Source organism: Aricia agestis, chromosome 4 (assembly GCF_905147365.1).
Source record: "Aricia agestis chromosome 4, ilAriAges1.1, whole genome shotgun sequence".
Taxonomy (NCBI): Eukaryota; Metazoa; Arthropoda; class Insecta; order Lepidoptera; family Lycaenidae; genus Aricia; species Aricia agestis.
This window is the reverse complement of record NC_056409.1, coordinates 21033938-21051393: the sequence shown is the minus strand read 5'-3', so window position 1 is coordinate 21051393 and position 17456 is coordinate 21033938. Positions and strand designations below refer to the sequence as shown.

At 39.9% G+C, this 17456-nt stretch overlaps 1 protein-coding gene across 1 annotated transcript; it reads right to left on the bottom strand.

The window, feature by feature from the left end:
* Nucleotides 1–73: 73 nt before the first annotated feature.
* On the bottom strand, nucleotides 74–16255 carry LOC121726240 (peroxisome assembly factor 2). Its single transcript, XM_042113499.1, has 10 exons — nucleotides 15058–16255; nucleotides 14787–14894; nucleotides 14521–14654; nucleotides 13903–14392; nucleotides 13265–13432; nucleotides 12862–13008; nucleotides 3558–3716; nucleotides 2313–2472; nucleotides 1085–1224; nucleotides 74–265 (listed from the first exon to the last, which is right to left on the bottom strand). Exons 1-10 carry the CDS (start codon nucleotides 16157–16159, stop codon nucleotides 126–128), a joined length of 2748 nt encoding a protein of 915 aa, XP_041969433.1. The 5' UTR covers nucleotides 16160–16255; the 3' UTR covers nucleotides 74–125.
* Nucleotides 16256–17456: the final 1201 nt, after the last annotated feature.

The following is a 17456-nucleotide window of genomic DNA, read 5'->3' as shown; positions in this document are numbered from 1 at the left end:
ATAGGGTCCCGTTTTTACCCTTTGGGTACGGAACCCTAAAAAGTAGGTAAATTACGGAAATAAAATATAATAATGAAACACCATAATATTTTTTTTATTATACAAAACACTAATTAATATCATCTCTACATTTGCGACTGTAATGATTCGTAGTAACTCATTTCTTCTTCGGTAATGGACGGTCTGAAGGACTCTACGCCTTGCCAAAGCTCCTCCATGCCGATATGAACCGAGTCCGCGGTCAGCTCGCTCTCTTTTACAAGACCTGTAAACATAAAAAACAGGAATAAGTAATATGATGGATAGTGATGGAATGAAATAACTAATAGCTTTTGCAAAATTGTATATCTAAGTTGTCGGAAAAATTCAGTTTTATGAGTATTCTTTTAACGTCCACTCACCAGAGTAATCTAAATATTATATTGAAAATTTAAAAATTATATTTTGCTCATGTTTAAATTTAGCATCTCAGCACTCATTCTGCACTTTATTATAATTATATTATTACCTTTACAGTAAATAATTATGTGCGAGTTTTAAATTATATATCATAATAATCAGGTTTCTCTTCTGTAATTATTGTTCTCTTTGGTTTATATTTTACGCACAGGACGCACTTTCCAGCATAGGCAACTTTATCAGCCGCGGACCCCTAGGGGAATCAAGCACAGTTTTCACAGTAGGTACCCCTTAATAAAATAAACAGCAAAAAAAAAAACCGGACTGTGTATGGTCTAAAGCAGTAGTAGGGATGACCTATATTTTATGTGGGCAAGATAGTTTTGCGAGGCCCCATGCGATGACGCAAGAGGACGGACTTTTGTTGAGTATAATAATTTTTTGATACTCATTTTATTTAATTAAAATAAGAGTATCAAAATTCGTAAATTCTAAAAAATCAAAGGTCCCCCTTGGACCGCGAGGCCATAGGCGGTGGCCCACGTCACCCACGCCTTACGTCGCCTCTGGTCCAGAGATGACACCGCGGATCCCCATACATACACTTGCGACACATCCAGGGGTCCGCGGACCACAGTTTGGGAAACACTGGTTTATGCTATCTCTAGTCTATGCTTATGTTTACCTCTCTGCATCCTTTGCACGAGCGCGCGGACGGCGGCGGCGCGCGCGGTGTCGGTCACTTGCAGCAAGTCGGCGCCCGTCACCCGCTCCGGCAGCGCCGCCGCCACCGCGGTCAAATCCACGCCCGGCAGCAAATTGTAGCTGGCGAAATATTCAGTATGGATAAGACTAGGCCTGCGTCTCTACAGAAATGTGTTGCGAGGAATATGTTTTTAAGATCCAATAGAATCGCTTCATTGACGTGACCTCGTTCAGCGCAGCGATTCTATTGGATCTTAAAAACTCATTCCTCGCAACACATCTCTGGTGGAAACGCAGCCTAAGGGCCTGTTTCACCACTTCCCGAAAAGTGCCGTATAGGCTATCCAAAACTTATCTGACAGATATAGTATGGAGTATCTGTCAGATAAGTTGTGGAAAGCCTATCCGGTAGTTACCAGCATAAAGAAAAATAATACAAGTAATTAGTGGTGAAACAGGCCCTAGACTCTATAAACATTGTCACAGTATAGCAATATTAGATATGTCTTATTGCTATACTGTGAGTTGTGACATTGTTAAAGTCAATACACAAAAAAAATATAACTCGTTTTAATTAAACAGAGTTTATTTAATCACTATTTAGTATTTAAAACTTAAAAACACTTTATACTTAATTACTTATACCTACTTCCTAAAGTGCCTTTTTAATTTATACACTTGAACTTAGAAACACTACAGGAACAAATAGGCAGTGTTAGTGCTAACATAATAATAATAATTATTATTACATTTACTGCTAATATAAATCTATGAATCAATTTATCTCGGTGCTTCCCGATTAGACTTTATAGACATTACACACTTAGAACTATTACCTAACAGACCAATAGCAATTTTGTTCCTTATAATAATAACTACCACATTGGTTTCGGTGACGGTGGCCGGTTGTATTGAAACCGGGCCAGTTAAGCAGGAGTAATTTTATAGTGCCCAAGTGTATACGCAGTACACAAGAGCACTCTCTATTCCTTTACTCTCATAACCCAGTGGGACGGAAGACCGACACGACTGGCGAGAAAATAGGCGCAGGACCAAAATTTTCCATGCCCATCTGACTCATGGATCATCTTACTTGTCAGACAATCAGGTGATCAGCCTGCATCGTCCCAACCGAACTCGAAAATAACATGTTTCCAACGCGGGAGTCGAACTCACGACCTCTGGACCACGGGAGTTTTGTTCATTACCTTCTGCACAGAGCCTTGAGCACGGAGACTTTCTCCGGTACTCCCCTGTACGGCGGCACGTAGACCAGGCGGTCGAGGCGGCCCGGCCGCAGCAGCGACTGCTCCAGCAGGTCCGGCCGGTTCGTCGCACCCATCACGAACACCAGCCCGTTTTCCGTCTCTGTCACACGAAGAGGAGATGAGTGTGAGAGAGAGAGAGACGGAGACTATTCACGCGTTATATAAACTGAGTTTGATGTTCGTTATGTCACCGTATTTCAATGTAACGTGTTTTTCATACTCGGGTCGCATGTAAAAATTTGTCGTCCGTTCAAACATACCGTACAAGGTACAAATCAATTGCCGATCAAAGCGGCAAGCACCGCAACCGACAAAAAATTAAAATAACGTGCCACTTCATGACCTGTCACCTAGGTTTCATTTTCTACCGACATTTCTAGCGACCCATGCCACCGCTGCTTTGTAGGCGCGTAGAACAAATCGAAACCTCACGAACTACTGGACCCATTATGTAATGTGACACAGATAGTAATAGAATAGACCACAGGGAAGGACATATGCTAAATGTGTTTCCGGGGAATTTACCATTTACGGGGGTGCGGAACGTGTACACTGTAGTCAATAAATAAACTGTATTTAAGGCCCACTTTACCAACGCCTGTTAGTGTTAGCAGCTCGTTATAATGTCATGTCTTTTCTTTAATTCACATGAAAAACGAAAGCGGTAATCTTATACTAATTCGAGCGTTAACTTTAAGGGCACATTATCCGATTCGATATCGGTGTCGGACGCCGATCCGATATTGGGGTAAGTAAAATGTATGAAATGTGTACCTGTCTTTGTAGGTGGTGTAGTTGTAATTGGACCTCAGTCGTGTGTTGTTAATGTTATTTTACTGAATGTTATTCTGTGGAACTGTACCGTAATAAATAAATAAATATTGTCCGACCCGATATCTGATATATATTATTTTACTTGCCCCGGTATCGGATCGGTGTCCGACACCGATATCGGATCCCTTTGGGCTTACAGTAGCTCTACCATGAGTTTAAAGCTATATTATTTATCGATACTCGATACCGACTACGTTAATATTTAGTATGGCGATTTTAGTTCCGCACGTAACCGCTAGAGGTGCTGTAAAATTTGCCATACTAAAAATTTACGGTAGTCGGTATCGACTATCGAGTATCGAAAAATACTATAGCTTTAAACTCATGGTAGAGCTACTGGTCGAGATTTACCGTCGTCGGGTTTAACGCCGTCGAGCTCAGCGAGCAGCTGGCTAACCACGCGGTCGCTGGCGCCGCCCGCGTCCCCTGCCGCGCCCCGCGCTGGCGCCAGCGCGTCCAGCTCGTCCAGGAACACCACGCACGGGGACGACGCCCGCGCCGCCGCGAATACTGAAACCATAAGCCATTTTAGCCATCACTCTTTATTAATTTCTAGAGATTTCCGCGCTAATGCCATGTCACGCGCATGTTAAATAATATATTTTTGTAACGAAGTTCCTTATCGCGCGTTGCGAAAGGGGTAAACCCCTTTTAACGGAAAAAGTTGTAACGACACTTTTTGACCGACACTTATCTTAGTACCTGCGAAGTACTAAAATAAGTGTCGGTCAAAAAATGCGAAGGCGTTGATGTGGCAATGTAGCAGCGGCATTCATACTGTGGAAGAAGTATAGAAAAAGATTCAGCAGTGTCTCCCCGCAAGCAGAACCTAGTGTAGTGTTTAGTGCGCGAAAGCAGAGTACGGCTGACCGTCAGCCGAGTGAAGTGTGTAGTGTAAATACGAGGGACATAGCAACCTCCCCTATATTTACGAGATGTCATTTTCCTTCAAAGTCATCCTAATTTTTGTATCTTTTCGGCTCGGGAGTATGTACGGTGTCATAAATCACACCGTAGCATTTTTCACTTAACAATGCATTTTACCGTCAGTACGCGTTCATAATCAGTAAGCACCGCGCGTGCTCCCCAGCACCTTTATAATATCAATCTTATGTGGGACAATAAATAAAAATCATATGCTCGGGAACACATTTGGTATCATTAGCAAAACCCCCACATAATATGGTCCTTCGAGCTTTGTGACCTTCCGCGATTTGGCCAAAGCAGGATCATTCGCGAGTGAGGACTATCAGTGACTATCAGAAAATCAGTTCAATAAAATCAGCAGACAGTACAGTAGTGGTGTAGTGGTAAAAAGCAGTGTAGCATAGTAGTGGTAAAGTGAAATAGCAGAACAGTGTAGCAGAATAGCATTGTAACAGAACAGCAGTACAGTGGAGTAGCATAGCAGTGTAGCAGAACGGTGGACTAGTGATACAGCAGAACAGTTTCCCGCGAATCAGTGCAGTTGTGGAAGTGGGAGACGAGCATCAGCAGCAGCAGTATTCAGCATAGCAGTGTGGTTCCTGTCTGCAAGCAGCAGACAGCAGCATCAGCATTAGCATCGCTTCAGCATCTCATCAGCAGATCATCACGCTCTTCAGGGCGTGAGCAGCAGCAGCAGCAATCTTTCCATTTTTTCACTTTGAGCAATAAGTTACTAAAATGGAGGATATTTACGAAAATCAAGAGCAGTTAGTAGGTGCTATAGATCAGTTGCTTGCGTCTTTCAAAAAGACAGGGCGAGATCGTAGGACAGTAGATTACGTTAAGCGGAAGTTACAAACCCTTGACGAATATTGGGAAGAATTTAAGCAGAATCGACAGCAATTAGCAGGATACGTAGACGAAAATTCTGAGCCCATGAAAAGTCTCAATGAACGGGCTACCAGAAACTACGAGATCACGAAGTCAACTTTACAGCAGTATCTCTCGCAAGTGACTTCACCAGCAGTAGCACAACCGGAGGGTAAGGTACTTGAGGTCCCAAGTCGAGGAGCAAGCCCATTACCTATCCCTGGTCCGTCAACAGCAGCATCAGCAGAACGGGTGTCGAGAACAATTTCTCAAGGTGTCGACAGCAAAACAGCAGAAATGTTACGTAAGCAGATGACGAACTTTAAAGCATTTTCACGAACAGTAAGCAACATTAACCTGGAAGCATTAACAGAAAAGTGGCAGTTTGAAGACACGTTGCAGCAGTTACAGATGAGATGGGCAGCAATCGACGCTCAGCATTGGGAGCTCGATAATGAATTAAACGGGTCTAACTTAGAGTATGAAAAGCAATTTACAGCGCACGAGAAGAAATTTAATTTCATCAAGGAGAGCATTAACAAAAAGATGTGGTCAACGTCCCATAGGGAGAAATCAACCCCTAAATTAGATATCCCTACATTTGGCGGTAATTATCACCAATGGATGTCATTCAAAGATTTATTCAGTGAGGCCATTCATAACAATTCCTCACTGTCTCAGGCACAAAAAATGCAGTTTTTAAGGAGTAAATTGACAGGCGAAGCTGAAAGGCTCATACAACATTTACAAATTACATCGGCTAATTATAATATTTCTTGGGAAATTCTTAACCATAGGTACAACAATAAAAGGCTCATATTTACTTCGCACGTCAACATATTGCTAGGGCTGCCAACCATTCAATATCAATCAGCAGCGCAACTTAAAAAATTACACGACACAACTAAAGAATGTTTAAATGCACTAAAGAACCTGGGAGTCGATATTAGCTCATGGGACCCCTTATTGGTCCACCTGTTAGGGCAAAAATTGGACAGTGAGTCGTATACAGAATATTTGGAATCAGTTAAGAATCCTCGAGAATTGCCAATTCTAGAGGAATTCGTGAATTTTTTGGAAGCGAAATTCACTGTTCTCGAATCATCGCGCAGAAAACAAGAGCAGGGCGCATTTAAGCAACCAGCATCATCGAATCAGCAACAAAATTTTTCGCATAAACGAAGACTTCCTCCGAGCAACTTTAAATCTAGCTATAATAATTTTTATTTTAATCATAAGTCAAACTTTAAGGCATTGCATGCAACCAAGGTAATTTGCGGACTTTGCAAAGGCGAACATGGTTTATTCAATTGTTCAAGATTTCAAGAAATGCCATGCGATCAGAAATTAAAAACCGTAACCCGGTTGCGATATTGTGTGAATTGTTTAAACGAACACGATACTAAAGAATGTTTTTCCAGTAAAAGGTGTCGCTTATGCGCAGGATTTCATAATAGTTTATTGCACGATGCATGCACAAAACCCAAACCCAGCACTTCTTCGAACCATGTGGCGACGGCCCACCACGTGTCTCAACCAAACACTTGTGAGGTCTTACTAGCAACGGCAATGGTTGGTGTGAAAGCAGCAAATGGAGATCAGCATCATCTTAGAGCCCTCATAGATTCTGGTTCTCAAATTTCAGTAATTACAGAGAAAGCAGCGCAGATTTTAGGATTAAAACGACGTAGGTGCAAGGGCACTATCTTCGGCGTCGGTGAGCATGAAAGCAGCAGCAAAGGAATGCTTACTATACAATGCAAATCATTGCATAATAATTTTACATTTAGCATAGACGTTATCATCATGAGCAATCTTATCAAAAATCTTCCAAATGTTAATTTACCTAAGCCTTCATGGTCATACATCGAAAACATTAATTTAGCAGATCCAGAGTATTACATAAAACGTCCGGTAGACTTACTTTTAGGAGCAGATGTCTACTCCAAAATTTTATTAAATGGTATTTTGAGAGGTCCGACTAGCGAAGAACCCATAGCACAGCAGACTTACCTTGGCTGGATCCTCTGCGGCTCCGTCAAATCATATCAATGTAACGTCATGGTACATAACAATTATGACGACTTACAAAGATTCTGGGAATGCGAAGACATTTCCCTAGAAAAGGAGATGACGTCAGAAGATGAATTTTGTCTTCAATATTTTTCTAAAACAACTAAAAGGTTGGAGGATGGAAGATTTGAGGTTCGTTTACCTATTATAGAAGAATTAAAGCATAAACTACAGCATTAGCACAGTATCAGAGTTTAGAAAGGAGATTGGATCGAAATATAGCATTAGCAAACGACTATAAAAGGTTCATGCAGGAGTACATGGATCTAAGTCATATGGAACGATCAGCATCTGAAAGAAAAATGGAGTTCTACTTACCTCATCATGGTGTTATCCGAGACAGCTCCACCACAACGAAGCTACGCGTAGTATTCAACGCATCAGCAAAGTCTTCGAGTGGATATAGTTTAAATGATATAATGTACAAGGGGCCCAATCTTCAGCAGGATCTACAGCAGATAATTTTGAAATGGCGTCAGTTTAAATTTGCTTATACAGCAGACATCGAAAAGATGTACAGGCAAATTTGGGTGTTTCCCGAAGATCAAGCATATCAGAGGATATTTTGGAGGGAGTCTAAAGACCAACCTGTGCAAGCATATCAATTAAAAACAGTAACTTACGGAGAAAAAGCAGCAAGTTTCTTAGCAATAAATTGTTTAAAGCAGTTAGCAGCAGAAGAGAAGAAGAAGTATCCAGAAGCAGCGAAAGAAGTAGAAGAAAGCTTTTTCGTAGACGACTTTTGTGGAGGTCATCATACTTTACAGCAGAGCAAGCAATTACAGGCAGATTTAATTGAGCTTCTAAAATCAGGAGGTTTCAATTTACGAAAATGGAGGTCAAATGAAAAGCAACTTCTAGCAGATTTAGATACAGAGCAGTGTGACAAGCAGACGTACGAATTTAAGCATATGGAGTCGACGAAAACTTTGGGTCTAAGCTGGGATCCCCAAGGTGACGTGTTTACATTTCAATGCAAAATAGAATTATCTGAAGCAGAACCAACTAAGCGATCTTTATTGTCCGAAATATCAAGGTTATACGACCCCTTGGGTTGGCTAACGCCATTGAGTACCACACTAAAATTATTATTTCAAAATGTCTGGTTATCGAAAATAGAATGGGATGATAATCTTCCGCAGGATATTAAAACAAAATGGTTAGATTTACGCCAAGAGTTGCAAAATATAGACACATTTAAAATACAACGGTGGATCGGGACTTCTGAAAACGACAAGATCGAGTTTCATGGATTTTCCGACGCCTCTACCAAAGCATTTTCGGCGGTAATTTACTGTAAGATCATAAAAAATGGTGAATCATCGGTATCATTAGTAGCGGCCAAAGCACGGCTTGCACCATCAAGCAAAGTTCAGACCATCCCTAGATTGGAATTAATGGGGGCTGAACTATTATCAAAATTGATGAGCAAGGTTCAAAAATGTTTACATCAATATAAAGCAGAAGTGTATGGCTGGACAGACTCTACAGCAGTCTTAGGATGGATACAAGGAGACCCATTACGATGGAAAACATTTATATCCAATCGAGTCAGAGCAATAACGCAAGTAATGCCAAAATCATGTTGGCACTACGTTAAAACAGACGAAAACCCGTCCGATCCAGCGAGTCGCGGTTTAAATGTAACTCAGCTTAAAGAAGATAAGCTCTGGTGGAACGGCCCATCATGGTTACCATCATTCATCGTTAAAGAGCAAACATTATACGAGACTACACTAGAACTAAAAAATCAATACAAACAATCTAATACTATAATTCATACGGATCCTCAAGCATTAAACATAATCGAACAATTATTAAATAAGCATAGCAACATAACTCGAGTTACTCGTATACTTGCATGGATATTGCGAATAACAAAGCACAAACAACGCCGCGAAGGATTTCTCACGTTACGAGAATTACAATACGCAAAAATGCTTATTGTAAGGAATGTACAGCTGGAGCACTTTAGTGAAGAAATTAAACTATTATTAAATAAAAGACCATTACCATCGAAAAGCAAAATTTTAAATTTGAACCCGATTTTAGACAACGACAACATTTTACGAGTTGGTGGCCGTCTCAAGAACGCGAGCGTAAGCACCGAAATAAAATATCCAATCATCCTACCATACGAAAGTCGACTCACAATTTTACTTATACAGCAAGCACACGAACTAACATTCCATGGCGGTCCACGCATTACATTGGCCAATCTTAGGCAGAAGCATTGGATCATTGGTGGTATAAGAGCCACCAAAAAGCTCATCAGGAAGTGCGTGACCTGTAGGAAACACGCCCCTATTTTAGGCCAGCAGCTCATGGGCGATCTTCCCACGGCACGTGTCAGCCCGAAGCCAGCATTCTATAACACCGGAGTAGATTTCACAGGATACATCGATGTAAAGGCAAACAAAGGACGAGGTATCAAGACCATGAAAGGATACATAGCATTATTCATTTGCATGGTCACAAAAGCAGTATACATAGAAGTAGTGTCAGATCTTACGAGTTCAGCATTTTTGGCGGCTCTCAATAGAATGGCAGCTCGTCGCGGTACGCCTCGTCACATCTTCAGTGACAATGGCACCAATTTTGTAGGAGCAAACAGATTAATGCAGGAGCAATTTCAGAGCATTTTTGATGATAATACTTTTAGTGAGATAGCAAGCATGAATATCACTTGGCATTTCAACGTAGCGAAGTGGTGCCATGCATCAGGTTTATGGGAAAGAAACATAAGAAGTTTAAAGCATCATTTAAAAAGGGTTGTAGGTGAGCAAAAACTTACATATGAAGAATATGCTACCCTATTGGCTAAGATAGAAGCAATTTTAAACTCCAGGCCCCTCTGTGCACTCACAGAGGACCCAGAGGACTTAGACTATTTGACACCAGCACATTTTCTAGTCGGCAGAGCAGATTTAACTATCATAGAAACGGAGCAGGATGCTAGGACAAGATGGCATTTAATATCAAAAATATATTTCGATTTGTGGAAGAGATGGAGGATCGAATATATGACTCAGCTCTCAGTAAGATCGAAATGGTTAAGAGCACGAAATAATCTACAAGTCGGCGATTTAGTCACTATTCAGGACGAGAATATGCCCCCTGGCAAATGGCTCATGGGGAGGGTATTGGAGCAGCATCCCGGAGAAGACGGATTGGTTCGTGCCGTCACTCTGAAAACAAAAAACGGAATTATAAAAAGGCCAGTAGTTAAATTATCATTGTTACCTCTCTCGAACGCAGCAAGCAGCGACCGTGAAGAAGAACCTGAGGAACAAAAGGAAGAGCAAAAGCAAAGAAAACCTGTCGAGCAGAGTAGTTTCATGTCCATGGCGATAGCATTTATTTTATTTATGTCAATTGCGACGACTTCTTATGCAGCTACAAATTTACCTAGCAACATGTCTCTATATTTTGATTATACCGGAAGTGCAAAGGTCATTCGGGATAAGTGGACTCTCATAGCATACTACAATATGTCTCCATACTGGGAAGGATTCACCGCAGCAGAAAAGTTCATTAATTATACTGGTATAATATGTAGTTATATTCCCGACTATGACTATTGTTCAACAATTACGCTCCAATTACAGCACGAGTTCGAGGAACTGGATCACTACAATCGTTTGTTATTAAATCAGCGTTTTAAGGCGCGTGCGAGGAAGCGCCGGGCGCTTATCAATGGTGTCGGTTACGCCGCCAACTATCTGTTCGGAGTATTAGACGAGAGATTCGCGGAACAGTATAGGAACGACATTGAGCTTATCAGACAGAATGAGCATCACCTTAGCAACTTGATACAGAATCAAACATCAGTCGTCGAGGCACAATATAATTTACTGAAACGCACAGAACAATCGATTCAGCTTCAGCATAAGTCAATAAATAACCATCTTGAAGATTTGTATAATTTTACTAATTCTCTCAAGTCGGAACATATTCAGATTTCGGACGTTCAACATTTTTTACTGTCGTCATTCACTGCGATGAACCTATTTCAAAACCTGAAAAGAATTCAAGACACAATTTTAGATACTATCACAGATATATCACATGGCAAGTTTAATATGCATTTATTAACTCCGGAACAAATTAAAAGCGAATTACAATTCATAGGGAGTCAGTTGACGAAGGATATCACGTTACCCATTGACAACATACAATCAGACTTACGGAACGTTTACAGTTTACTTAGAATTAAAGCAAGAATGTTAAAGGATTATTTTATATTCGAAATATCGTTTCCATTAACTAATAGAGAAGCATACAACGTGTACAAAATTATTTCGATTCCTAAACAGATAGCAGGAAATGCGATCACTGTCCTCCCAGTAGATGATTTCGTAGCAATCAATTTAGGAAAGGATTCCTATTTTACCCTTTCCACATTTGAGCTTCAATTATGCTTCAATAACGAGGAAACTTATTTATGCCATCTCAGCAAGCCCATACATTATCTCCCACCAGATGAGAGGTTCTGTAAGATCGACGTAAGAACGAAGCAATGTCTCGTCAGCAAATCAGTATGCAGAGATCAGTGGATTCAGTTGAAAGATGAATCCCAATATTTTTATTTTTGCTGCAATACATATCAGATCAGGATCATATGTTCAGATCGTGTTAGCACAGACCAGCTGAATGGGGCTGGAATATTGAGCATCGAGCCTAACTGCATTATAAAGGGCCGAGACTTCACTATGTACTCTCAGACCGATTCCAGGAATGAGATCTATTCGAATTTGGGCGTTATTGCTCCCAAATTTCATAATATTAATCATATGATCAACCAATCACATTTGCAATATTCGGACATCGTTGATAACAGCGAAATTGAGATAAACAACTCTATCAGTGATTTAGGCAAGCAAGTTGAAGAGTTGAAAGTTGCCACTAAAGATTTAAAGACATCAGACAATCAGATATCAGGTCACGACGTTCATCAATACAGCATCTCTTACAGCCTTCTCGCTGTCGTGGTCGTAGCAGCGGCATTCATACTGTGGAAGAAGTATAGAAAAAGATTCAGCAGTGTCTCCCCGCAAGCAGAACCTAGTGTAGTGTTTAGTGCGCGAAAGCAGAGTACGGCTGACCGTCAGCCGAGTGAAGTGTGTAGTGTAAATACGAGGGACATAGCAACCTCCCCTATATTTACGAGATGTCATTTTCCTTCAAAGTCATCCTAATTTTTGTATCTTTTCGGCTCGGGAGTATGTACGGTGTCATAAATCACACCGTAGCATTTTTCACTTAACAATGCATTTTACCGTCAGTACGCGTTCATAATCAGTAAGCACCGCGCGTGCTCCCCAGCACCTTTATAATATCAATCTTATGTGGGACAATAAATAAAATTCATATACTCGGGAACACATTTGGTATCATTAGCAAAACCCCCACAACGTCAATTGGCGGGAAATTTAAAACTTCGCTTCATTCGGGTGTCACCTTACACACCTCTCAAGTTATTTTAAATAAGAGACGACATGATAAGAACAGTTCCGGAAGTTCAGTACCAAAAGCCCCTTCGTGCGCACCATACTGTGCCATTATCAGAAGTGCATTTTATTTTTATTTTATTTTATTAGGAAAACAAACAAGTATACTAAGAAATCGCAAAAGAAATTACATACCAAACTTAAAATAAACAATAGTATACTCCACTATGTTTTCACTCTTGTTGCGCTCTACACCAGCAACCTTCTCGAAGTGTTATGTTTTTTCCAAAATAGCAAGCTTCATGAGCAAAAAGAGTTGGTACCATAATACTAACCATTTCGGACATTTTCTTCCGACTGTCCTATATACATGTTGAGCAGTTCCGGACCTTTGACACTCATGAAGCTGACGTTGAGCTCAGTGCTGACGGCCTTAGCCACGAGCGTCTTGCCGCAGCCGGGCGGCCCGTACAGCAGTATGCCTGGAACACAACACATCTTTTATAAATTGTCAGTAATTATATTATTATATACTATGCAAAACTTTGAAGTATAATAATCCAGGCAAAACTTTAAGATATCACTGATCTACCAATAGCCTGCGCATCCTTGCGTCCGTCCACAACTCTACGCCTTGCCAATAAGACTCAAACATAGCCTTTTGCCTCCATTTATGCAGAGAGATATTAAATTTGTGCACAGTCTATGACTATATTTTAATTTGAATGATGTACTCACCTGACCTTTTAAGTGAGGAGTTTTGGAATAAATGCGGGAACTTGATAGGAAATTCGATTGTTTTGAGCAACTCCTTTTTCAACTTATCCAAGCCTCCAATGTCTTCCCAGTACACTTTTGGTATCTTTGGTGCATCTAAATGCTGACTTTGCAGTCCTCTAATTGTTTCTATAAATTTGAAATACAAAAAAATACAAAGATAAAAGATAATATTACTAGATGACGCCCGCAGCTCTGTTGCGCTAAAATTCGTTTATCGCGCGGGAACATTTTTCCGGGATAAAAACTATCCTATGTCCTTTCTCGGGACTCAAAGTATATCCATGTCAAATTTGAGCAAAATCGGTTCTGCTGTTCGAGTGTGAAGAGGTAACAGACAGACAGACACACTTTCGCATTTATAATATTAGTATAGAAGTATAGATATCAATTTTTTTTAGATACAACACATCATTATAGGGTAAATTAACAGATCCGGCGAATATTGTACCGCCTTAAGAGTTGATTCCTTAATTTTTGTACTTTGATGCCTTACAATATTATATTGACAATCAAAACAAGTTCATAGGCCCAATAGAACCACAGCGCCATTGTCAATTGTATTACTATATAGTACTAAATATTAAATAAGCACACACCTAAAGCATTGTTGAAATCTTCCTCATGAATGACAGTCATATCAGGATCCTTTGATATGTGAATATACCTGGACTGATTCAGGTAGGACTCCCTCATAGCAAAATGCATCAATGTGTCAAGATCTCCATACAAAAAAGTCTCAGTTTTAGACGCCACCCTCTGGAGTATGTCACTGGAAATGATACTGTTGTCTACTTTAGCCTCTTCCGAAATTGTTTCATTGTCCAAGTTTGATATACTATTAACATTTAATCCCAGCACAGATTCAAACCATTGAAGTACTTCTAATCTTTCTTCTGAGTTCAGCTTTGGAATGTGAATTTTTTCTAAAAAGATTCTTATAATATTTGGCTTTAGATCGGCTTTGTCTGCCACTGCTACAAAAATAATTGGATGTTTTGTGTAATTCTCATACAATTCTGTGATAGAATTAACAAAGTATTCTAACACTCTTTGGTCCTCATTATTTTCTGGATCAATTCCAAATACCTAGAAAAATAGACATGAGTTTGATGATAACTACAACCTTTTCTAATTTGTTATTTAAAAACAACAAATTATTATCTTTCCCCTATCCACTTTTTGTGCAGTGCCAAAAAAATATTAGGCTTACTCACATCAAAACTATCTAATGTGACTATAGCAGGTGCTGCTGCTTTTGCTTTTTGAAACATTGAATTTATTTTACTTTCTGTTTGTTTTGCTGTCGAACTTTGTAGAGCATTGCAGTCAATGTGCAGACAATTCAGACCTAGAAACACAGACAAACAAGAGTTAATTACAAAATTATATAATTTTACATTATATTCCATTAATGGTCCATTTCTGTCACCAAGTACTTGTATCTTTTTCATAAGAAACAAAGAAATTTAAATATAATTACCATTGTACTTTGCTATAACTTGGACTAGCATATGTCTGCCACTTCCCATGCTTCCAGTCAGAAGAATTATTGGAACTATTGGATTTTGTAGAGCAGATGAAATTTTATCTGAAAAAAAAAAGATTAAAACTGAGCTGAGATTCTTATATTATGTTACCTATCAAGCCCCAAGCGGCCCCCTGGCGGCTGCATAACAATTGAATATCTATTGTGTCTGTGCTTCCCACGATCAAAGCATTAAACATATAGGAATAATAATTTTTATATTTACCTATTTCACCAGATAAGAATGGGCTAATAATTTCTTGAATTTCATTAAACTTCTTCATTAATCCAGTGGGACATATATGTGTTCCTTTTAAACACATACAATTAGTTTTAGATACAGAATGAAATTGATTCTTTGGTTTAATAGCATGGCACATTTCACCCAGAGTCAACTGAGTTACACCTTTGACAATATAATATGCCGGGATTACATTTCTTTGATTACTCGGTACATTGCTATTACTGGAAAGTTTGTTGCACTTAAAATATAATTTTCCTGTGAATTCTACTAAATCTAGGTACCTGTAGTGATGTTTTCCAACGATAGAGGGTGTCAACTCTATACATATCACATCATTTATGCTCACTAACTTTGGGGTTTCAAAGTGATTATTCAAAACTTCTTTAACAAAGTCATTGGATAAGTCATATTCATTTACAATAAGATTCACTTCAGCGGTCTCTGCTATCTTTGGTGAGAAGTCAATGTTTGGAACAGGGTGAAGGGAAATTTCTATGTTTTCAATATTGAATAACCCAAAGCAGGACACAATATTCTCAAACTCTATCTCATTTGTATAGATAGTGTCATCAGGCACTCGTTCGGCACCTATCACCGGCACAATCCTTTCATGTAGTGTATTATCTATACTGGTCTCTGGCCATAGCTTTTTATGAATTTCTGATGTGACTTGGCAGAAGTTGTACTTATTATTACTTTGCATTTTATCAGTGTGCATATTCCACTTTTTTCTCATTTCTGGTGATAATTTAACTGACACCCAAAGAACTCGATTGTCCTTGTAGAAGAAATTTTCCACGCACATTTCGGAAAATACATTGTTGTGTACGATTAAACACTTTTCTAATATAATTGATAGTGTTTTATGATTTGAATTTTTTGCTATTAATTGAATGATTTCACAGTCTGGAATAGATTCAACGTTGTATGTGGACATTACTCGTTTACCTATTCGTTTCTTATTATAGAAATATCTGAATTTAATAGCCAGATATGCAATAAATGCATAAGTATTGAATTTTGGATACACAAGTTTTAAACAAAATTTTAACACCCATAGCTGAACAGTATCCGCTTTTTTCATGTTATCGCAGACAGATTTGTAAATATTCAGATGTACTTTTTATTTTGGTTAAATTTGGTCCTAAAATCAAGAATTAAAAAACAAAGTATTTTTCAACTTTTGATGATCTCTTGAAATCTCAATGTCAAAGTTCAAAGTTGTCATCTGTCACGTTGACATTTGACATTTTTTTTTAGCCTATACTATCCCACAGCTGGGCAAAGACCTCCCCCAGGGTCTTCCACTTGTCTCGGTCCAGCGCCACCGTTGGCCAGCCCGGCTGGTGCCTGGTACGCCTCCAGCTCATCGCGCCATCTTTTCCTAGGCCGGCCACAGTTGCGTCTTCCATCTTCAGATACCCACTCTATCGATATCTTTGCCCAGCGGTCGGGATGCATACGGCTAAGTGGCCCGCCCAATCCCACTTTAGCTTAGCCGCCTTAACTCCTACATCCGTGATTTTTGCTTGTGAGCGCAGTATTGTGTTCCTTATTTTGTCCAGAAGACTTACTCCCAACATACTGCGCTCCATTGCTCTTTGGCAGACCCCGATTTAGAACTTTTGCAAATCGGCCAATGACCAAGTTGGCGCACCGTAGGTTAGGACGCGGACGGGCAGAATACACGTCATGTCGACGAGTCGGCGCTTCAGGGAGATTGGTAAGTCTCCCTTCATCAGCTTCTTCATGGACTAGTAGCTCTTCCAGGCGTTTTCGATTAGGTGATCGACATCCTTCTTCAATCAGGTGATCAGCCTGCATTGTCCTAACCAAACTTGGAAATAACATGTTTCCAACGCGGGAATCGAACCGACGACCTCCGAGTCAAGAGCCACGGTCTAAACCACTAGACCACGGAAGGCGAGGCCCATGTACTGGTCGACATGTCGTCGGCAAAGCGGAGATTGGTCAGCCTTTTCTTATTAATTTCGATGCCTTTCCCTGACCATTGGCTATCCACTATCCAGTTTTCAGAAAATTTCTTCAAGGACACAGCAAAATAATTTTGGAGAAAGTGGGTCTCCCTGTTTCTGACATAGACAACATTTGTCTGGTTAAGCCACGGGCTGACCGACGGGCCCTACACGATTAGGCCACCTTGCTTATTTTAATCCACTGTTGACTTCAGAGGGACTATTACATAATGTCAATCTCACGTGCATATTATTTATCAAAGTTTCTTATGTCAATGCTATGCAAAATATAATAAAAAACTAGTAGAACATCACAAACTTTTGCAAAGTTAAGAGCCCCCGCAGACTGCAGACTACTATACTTTGGCTCTTGATCAGTATGAACCTGCGTAAAAGTACGATACC